Consider the following 8,953-nt stretch of genomic DNA (forward strand, 5'->3'; position numbering starts at 1 on the left):
ACTTCATGGGGAGGCTCAGATCAATTTAGCAGTCTTTAAGTTTCTACTACACACATATGGTCCTCCTAGGTGATGGGCCACTAAATGATACCATTAACAATTACTAATGATTCCTAAAGAGGAAATGATGCTTTTTCATGCAAAGACTCAACGGTAGGGTGTAATGGTCACCAGGCAAGAGAATTAGAAGCCCCAGGTGCTTGTCTTGGCTCTACTGATGCTTACATTACTATGAGCAAGTTACTCCTTCTCTTTGAGCCTGAGTGTTTCCATTTATATAGCTAGGATAATTATATGGTACCACAGATCTGGTTATAAGATGTAAAGTTGGAAGGAACTTTAGGTGATCATCTAGCCCAATCTCTGTACATTATATATGAGGAAACTGAGACCTAGAGTTGTTAAATAGATTGCCTGAAATCCCACATATATAGTAAAGAAAAGAGTTAAGATGGTTTTTAACTTGTAATTTGTTAGGATTTCTCTGAGGAAAATGCTTTGTTAAACCATACCTGTTAACTTACAGATAAAAAGGGATAGATGTACTCATATAAGTGGATATATCTATATTTGTGTCATTAATATTTACCCTGTGTTATGGGTTGTTAGGCCTGGGAGGAGAGAGAAAGATTCTGGGAAATTAAGCATATTCATTGAATATAAAAGCATACAACTTAAATTGAGGTTTTAATTTTAATAATTTTTAGAAATAAATTGGTTTTAAGGGAAATTATCTTAGTGTGCTTAAGTATTAATTACGTAGTGGGTTAAAACAAAGTCGATCTTGATTTGTATTACTATAACCTTTTATAAACACTAAAAAATTAGAATCAGTTTTTTAAAAAAATTTCTGTCATTTTTTATTTTCTGTCATTTCAGCAGTCCCTTTTCTGGTCGTTTATGTCTTTTAGCTTATTTGCTTGTAACCCTTTTTACTTTTGCTATTTTGTGCTGATTAAAGGACAAAGGAAAACATTAAATCTTCTTTTTAGGCAATCTCCACAGTGTCCCACACAAGAGAATATGATCAGGCCTCTCATTAGGAATGTTGACTTTCTTTCAGCCCTGCAGAGAGAACCTATGATGGGAAGGTCCGAGTAACTGTGGAAGTGGTAGGGAAGGGAAAGTTTAAAGGCGTTGGCCGAAGCTACAGGATTGCCAAATCTGCAGCTGCAAGGAGAGCACTACGAAGCCTCAAAGCAAATCAACCTCAGGTTCCCAACAGCTGAGACCCCGACTTGGAAACAAAGAGCAAAACTGAGAGTAAAACATTTTTTAAAGAATTTTAAAGTTGATGTTGAGAGGAACAAATCGAAGACAGAATTTAAAGTTTGTTTGAAAACAGAGTAGTAGCAGAGTCAAACATTTAACATGTATAAAAAATGTTGGAACTAATGGTAGTTTTAGTCTTTTGCGCAAACACAATCTTGTCTTCTTTCCTCACTTCTGCTTTGCTTAATCACAAGAGTGCTTTAATGATGACATTGAGCAAGTCTCCAAAACCATTGTTGTCAGGTCTTTTGTCAGTGCAGCTTTGCTTAGTGTTAGAAGGCCAGGGAGCATACAACTAAAGCAGTTGCTAGATTTCTATAGTGTGATCTTGAAATTCCTCCATCTGTGCACTAGTGCCAGTCATGAACAGTTTATAAACCGTACTGAATGATATGGGATGAGAGAAAATAAGTGTGCCAGTCAGTATTGTCCTCTATTTCCATGTTATCTTTAGTGTCAGATGATGTTCCCAATCATTATTGCACTTATTAGTTAGGGATGGATTTATAATTGAAATGGCTGGGCTGGCATACTGTTAGAATAAAATTTCAGTTTTCTGATGCCACATGATCTTGCATAGAAAAGGTTCTTGCCTTAAAAAGTAAAACCTCATGGATGTGCTTTTTTATTTCCAATATTTTTAGAACAAATTTATTTTACATTCCCTGCATTTTATCATGTGTCATATGATGAAACAGCTCAATATTTAAAATTCATTAACATAGCTGGATTATAACACTTTACCTTTATAGTGAACATATTATTTGAAGAGAAAACACAGAATATTTGGTTAATCTATGGAATTTTTCAATGCCATAAATACAAGTGGTCTTTGGCTAAATCTTTAATTTTACTGAAAAATGCCAGCTAGATAGTTCTAATTAAGGGAATGTTTAGGGGGAAAAATTTTGCCATGAAAGCCAAGCCGTTGCTCTAACAAAATAACCTTAGACATATCACACCTAAAATATGCTGCAGATTTTATAATTGATTGGTTACTTATTTAAAAAAAAAAACAGAGCACCTTTACACTTAGACTTCTCATAGGAATTTCTTACTGTGCTTTTCACAATGTTGCATGCGTGTGTCACCTACCAAAGCTCTGCTGTTAAATGCCAGGAAAGTTTAATGTTAGAGATAAACTGCCGTACTTGGGACGCCTGTGATTTAGGTCATTGATTTAGAGAAACTAGCTCATTGTTGTTTCAGTCTATTTGAGAAAAAAAAAACACAAGGAAAAAAGTCGCATTTGTAGGCTTTGGGCCTAAATTTCTTTGATTAGATTTGGTAGGCACTCTTCACTTAAATACCTCAGTTCTTTTATTTTTCTTTTGCATGCATTTTTTTTTCTGTTTGGTGCTATGTTTATGTATTATGCTTGAAATTTTAATTTTTTTTGCACTGTAACTATAATACCTCTTAATTTACTTTTTAAGAAGCTGTGGGTCAATTTTGTACTCCCACCAATATACCAGTAGAGGTTTGCTGCAATTTTGCTCCATTAATTATGCTTGAAGTTTGAGAAAGCTGAGCAGAGGTATTTGATGTTTTCTAGCACATCAGTCTGAACTTGATGCTTCATGTAATGCTGTTTTTTGATGTGTTAACTCACAAGTGAATACTGTACTCCTTGCTTTTAACTGCTCCAGAGAACAACCCCTTTGTGCGTGCACATGAAGAAAAAACTGTCAACTCCAGCTTTCAAAGAAGCCCGAGTGACAGGGGAGATTAAGCTTCTGGGAAATTAAGCTTATTTATTCAACTCAGATGTCTTAACATTTAAATTGAGATTCTAAATTATTTAATGAATTTTAAGAAAATAATTTTAAGGAAAGTCATTTTAATGTGGTGATACTAAAAAAAAAATCTCAACCTAAGATATCATAGCATGCTAAAACCAAGTCAGTCTTGATCTATATTACCATAAATTTTTACAGCTGCTAAAAATAAGGATTGATATTAATTTTATTTCCATTGGTTATGTGTGGCAGTCATTTCAGCAATCCCTTGGTAATTTGTCAATTACCTGATGCCAAAAATTGAGGTTTTAGGAAATTTTAAAGAAATTAATAGAAAGGTTCATTTTTAAATAAATTAATAGAAATTCCATTATCTCCTGGCACTAAGATCAAATTTTTTTCAAAGTGACACGACATTGGAGAGAAGATGCCTCAGTATCTTTTGTAACTTTAAAAAAATTAGTAATCTCAGTTGATATTTTAACAAAATTAGGTCATAGGATTCTCAGGGGTTCAAATTTCCTGTTGCCATCAGAATGTTTTATCAACAACTATTCCATTTTTTTGTTGGGGGAAAAAGAGCTTAATTTAATTTGTATCTTAGCCTTTCTGAAGCATTCAATGATCCCCTTGTTTCTAAGTGAGACTATGACTTAGGTATCTGAAATGGGTATCTTGTGACTGCTAAACTATAGTTCCTGCTGCTGATACATTTTTGATCCTGTAAATTTCTTCCCAGTGTAACCTCATTGAAATGTTTTGCATCCAATAAGACAGATCACCCTATGTTGCCATGTCATAAACTTTGTATTCCCTTCTGTTCACGTGTTTGCAGTGTTGAGCAGAAAATACTGTTAAATATCTGATAGTTTGAGTCACGGGAGATCGTTGCAACCAATCTAAAGAAAGGATCTAGACAGAATTCTTCTGAGGATTGTGTGGGGCTTAGTTGGCATGAACCTCCAGACATTAAATTTTTTTTCTTATTTCTATTATACTGTACTTTCAACAGTTCTAACTATGCTGCGTTTTTAATAGCTTTTTTTGCGCTGTTCTGTTCATGTAGCACAATTAAGCATTGCACTTGGTACCATGCTTTACCTCATTTCAAGGAAAATATGCTTAACAGAGAGGAAAAAATGTGGTTTGGCCTTGCTGCTGTTTTGATTTACTGAATTTGAAAAAGATAATTATAATGCCTGCAATGTGTCATTTACTTGCACAACTTAAATAGGTCATTTGTAATGTCTGTGGCATTTTTACTGTTTGTGAAAATACAACAAAGATATGTTAACAAAATTCTTAATTATGTTTTTAAATTGTTGGTTATATTTTTTATTGTTATGTGAAGTGATTAAAATTAGAATGACCTCTGACACTCCTGTAATTATCTCTGAACAAACCAATATTTCACATACCTAGTGTACTAGATTGGCCTCCGAAAGAGTCAAGCGCCTGTAATAATACACTCTGTCTCAATATCAAGAAACTCTGGTTCTGTTTGTTCAGTTCATAACTGCTATTATTCACATAACAGCCTGTTCTTTCAGCATTGTTACTGGAAATTATGCTGTGACTTCAGAGTACAGAATATAATAGAAATTTAAGCCAACCACAGTACAGTCTCAGAACTCATTGAAAGGCCCAGTTGACTTAAGACTATGAATGCTGAAATAAGGCTTCAGCTCCTTTACATATAGACGGTGCCACCCAGCTGAGATCCTGAGACCTCTATTTACAGTATACATAAAATCCATCCCTCATGGGGCTTTCATATCTACAGAACAGAAACTCACTTGTCATGTTTGTTACCTTATAAAGTGATTTTAAGTATGTTCAAATGTGTATATTTTTCAACCACTGATTAATTTTCAGGAATTTGTTTCCAAATGAATTCCTTTATTTTATACTGTACATTAAGTGTTTTTAAGTAAGATATGCCATTTTAAGACCAAGACTATTATTAAAAATGAATATCAAAATTGTGGTTATACCATTAGCAATATGTTGGGAAATTTCCATTGAGGTAGGTCATTATATACTCCACTAGCAGTTTAAATGAAATTTTCAAAGGTAACTTGTAAATACATTTCAATCATTCGTTGTGTCGATTTTTCCCCCAGCCCACTTCTGTGGGCAAGCAACCACAGACAATTTTAAATTGCTTTGTCAGTGCACTCAATATCACTGCAGCAGCAGGTTGTGTAGCAAAAAGCGCAAATGTTTTGTGAACAGGAATGGAAAATTGCAGGCTTTTTAAAATTGTAAATAGTTTTGATGTAAAAGATGGTTAAAATCAAGTAGAATTAATAACAAATATAATTTGATGGACAATAAAATATTTACCATCACATGCTGCAGCTGTCTCTAAGGGACATAAAATGTAATTCATTCATACTGTAATCATGCTGCAGAAATTTGCAGTCTGCACCTTATGGATCACAATTACCTTTAATAGTTTTTTTAATGTAATAATTGTAGCTGAGTATATCTCCAATAAAGTTATGGTCTGTTCATTTTGAGTCCTTTTATTTGTTTTTGTTGTAAGCTCAAAGATTTTCAAAATTGAAATAAGGTAGATTTTTCTCCTTATTTCAAGTGCTCACATGTCAGAAATTTTTTTTTTAATGCAGATTTCACTAAATGGGTAATTTTATGTCTAAAACTTAGATAAAGATAGGGTAAGAGAAAGAACATTTATTCAGAATGTACTGTGTGCCAAGCATTGTGCTAAGCACTTTTACAAATATTAGCTCATTTCATCCTCATTACAATCCTGTGAGGTAAGTACTATTATTATTCTCATTTTACAATTGAGGGAACCAACATAGATATTGAATGACTACTCAGGCTCACACAGCTTATTAGTGTAAGAAGCTAGATTTTATCTTAGGTTTCCCTGATTCCAGGCCTAGTGTTCTATCCGGTGTGCCATCTAATTACTAAATTTTCCATAGCATTAATTTGTTACATTAGATTATATTACATTACATAAATTTTCTTTCCATGCACCCTTGGAAGATGAAATAATTTCAAATTACTTGAGAATATCAGCATAGTATATAAGTTCAGGAGTTAGAAGATCTATCTGGTCTCTGCTCTTAATTTTGCCATCAACTGGCCATATGATCTTCATGAGCATTTTTGTTAAACACCTACTATATTCTGGGTGTTGTGCTCAGTCCTGGAAGTATAAGGAGAGACAAGACAATTCCTGCCATCAAGGAGCTCATAGTTTGATGGGGAGATGACATAGAAACAGTTGTGTGCAAACAAGATATATTTAGGATAAACTGGAGATTATGCCTGAGGGAATGAAAGCACATACATTGAGACCCAAGAAAGGTTTCTTGCAGGAAGTGAGATTTTAACTGAGACTTGAAGCCAAGAGATGGAAGTTAAGAGAACATTCCAGGAGGTGGAACTGCCAGTGAAAATGACCTGAGGCAGGAGATGAAGTGTCTTTGTTCAAGGAGTGTCAAGGACATCAAAGCAGCTGAACAAAAGAGTACATGAAGGACAGTGAGGTTAAAGAAGATGGGAAAGGCAGACAAGTGTCAAATTAGGAAATGCCTTAAAAACCAAAGAGAAGGTTTTATATTTGCCCCTGGGGGTATTAGGGAGCTTCTGGAGTTTTATTGAATAAGGTAGTAATGTATTCAGACCTACACTTAAGGAATATCACTTTGATAGGTGAATAAAGGGTGAACTTCACTAGATAAAGACTTGAAGCATAGAAGGCTATTGTAGTAGTACATATATGGACAGATTACTTAACTGTGTGCTCCCTGGTTTCTTCTTTAAAAACAGGTACTTCAAATTAATGAACTCTTAACATCTCTAATCCTAAACTACAATTCAATTTTCAATTTAAAAGAAACTTGAGCTTTTTTTTCTGATGCTTTTTTTTGTTCATTGGCTTATTACAACACATAATTTTTCTGAGATTTCTTTTTTTTATCAGTGAGTAAGTTATCAAAGTCTTCATTCTACATTTAGATTTTTTCAATGTATCCTTTAGCATAAAGAAGATAAAAAAGGAATTATGTATTTGTCTTGGCTTTTGAAAAGGGAAGAAGGAAGAGTCTGCAAGCTCTAAAACCCCATTGAGATTTTCCTCAATTCCTGGTAAAATTCTAGAATATGTGATGAAAATGGATAAAGCTTTGTAATTGAAAGGAGTTAGAATGGCTAGGTGGCTCAGTGAATAGAGAGCCAGGTCTAGAGATGAGAAACCTTGGGTTCAGAAGCAACCTCAGATACTTCCTATCTGTGACTCTGGGCAAGTCACTTAAATCCTAATTACTTAGCCCTTATTGCTTTTCTGCCTTGGAACTAATAGTATCAATTCTAAGACAGAGGGTGAGGATTTAAAAAAAAAACCAAGAAGGTCATATAACAGATGATTAGTTTCATTTTATCTTTCTCACAGAATTATAACTACTACTTTTCCCCAGGAGTACTGCTCAAGAAAATGTTGATGACAGTGTTCCATAGATTTCAGCAAAATGTTTGACAAAGGGACAATGCAGAGAAATATTGGCTCTGTGATAATATAGTTAGGTGGATTCAGGCATGGTTAAATGATTGGAGCCAGTAAATCAGGAATGGTTCGATACAAGTGTGAATTTCTTATGGATCGGTTGCCCTGCAGATCTGGTTCTTGGCCAAGGATTTGTTAGTATTTTGATCAGTTCAACAGTGAAGAATTTAGATGGTGCCTATCAAATTTATATTTGACATAAAGCTAGGAGGGGTGTCTAACAATAGATACAGAGGATTCCAAAAGGCTTCTGACTAGACCACTGGGCCATTTCTAGTTGGAATGAAATGTAGTAAGGAAGAGTGTTTCACACTTGGGTTCAAAACATTTGCTCCACAAGTACAAGATCAAGAAGGCATCCTACATTCATTGAAAAAAGGTTAGGGTTTTAGTAGACTCTAAATAAATGGGTATGGCAGACAAAGGTAAAAAAGTCAACATCCTCCTACTTGGACTGTGTGTTGTGTAGTGCCCAGGATAAGAGAAATGATAGTTGTATTATCTTTTATCTGTTATTATCTATTATCTGAAGTTCAGACTTCATCTCATTTAAATTCAGTAAACAAGGGCTTGTATATGGCATACTGAGCCAAAAGGAAAACTATTCCCAGCCCCCATGGAAAGCTTACATTCATTTGCAGAATTGTGTCCCATTCTAGGTATTTGTTAGTTTGGAGGAAGATGACCATGATGAAGGACTTGGATCAGTACGTAAAAATTGAAGAAAATAAGATGTTTTGCTTAAGAGAAGAATTAGGACAGTCTTAGTTGTCTTTTGAAGCCTGTAATTGAGTAGTCATTGGCTTTAATCTCTTTGGTTTGAGGGAGAACCAGAAAAAAATGGGTAGACATTTTAGATATAAGTATCTGATAAAAGAGAAAAAAAAAACTCCCTTTAAATTAGAGCTGTCTAGAAATAGGATAAGCTTCAGAAGGCAATAAGCTTCCCTTCACTAGGGGTTTTAAAGCAATGAATGGCTAGATGACCAATTGTCAAAGTATTGAAAAGGCCTTCTTGGAGAGCTGTAACTTGGACTGTATGATCTCTCAGGTCCCTTCCAGCTGAGATCATGCTTAAATCTAGTGTAGATGATAATTATTTGGCTTACAGAAAAAAAAAGTGACAAGTATTGGTATCCAGAGAAAGTAATAATACTCCCCCCCCCTTCTAAAACTCTTACCACCTGTCTAATATTAATTATAAGAGAAGAATAGCAATTGGGTTGTTAGTGACTTGAACTAGGCCTATACGTGAAGGGCTTTAGAGGCTAACCAGAGGAGTATATTTATTGTAGGCATCAATAAGAGCAGGGTATCTGAGTAGGAAGTATCTGAGATCAAATATGAACTCGGGTCTTCCCAACTCTATGTCTCGTGCTTTATCTGTCCACAACCGAGC

General features: G+C 34.6%; 1 protein-coding gene across 7 annotated transcripts in view; it reads left to right on the plus strand.

Moving 5' to 3' along the window:
- DICER1 (dicer 1, ribonuclease III) overlaps nt 1-5,527 on the plus strand; it is a 126,602-nt gene extending 121,075 nt beyond the window's left edge. For 5 of the 7 annotated variants that reach the window (XM_056811317.1, XM_016425521.2, XM_001367896.4 and 2 more), the window contains one exon: nt 1,064-5,527. In XM_056811317.1, coding sequence (XP_056667295.1) covers nt 1,064-1,229 — 166 coding nt within the window. In that variant the 3' untranslated portion in view covers nt 1,230-5,527. Of the gene's footprint in view, nt 1-992 lie in introns of all 7 variants that reach the window. The other 2 variants (XM_016425522.2, XM_056811320.1) reach the window with 1 other exon arrangement.
- The last annotated feature ends 3,426 nt before the right edge of the window (nt 5,528-8,953 follow it).

This window comes from Monodelphis domestica, chromosome 1 (genome assembly GCF_027887165.1).
Source record: "Monodelphis domestica isolate mMonDom1 chromosome 1, mMonDom1.pri, whole genome shotgun sequence".
NCBI classification, from domain to species: Eukaryota; Metazoa; Chordata; class Mammalia; order Didelphimorphia; family Didelphidae; genus Monodelphis; species Monodelphis domestica.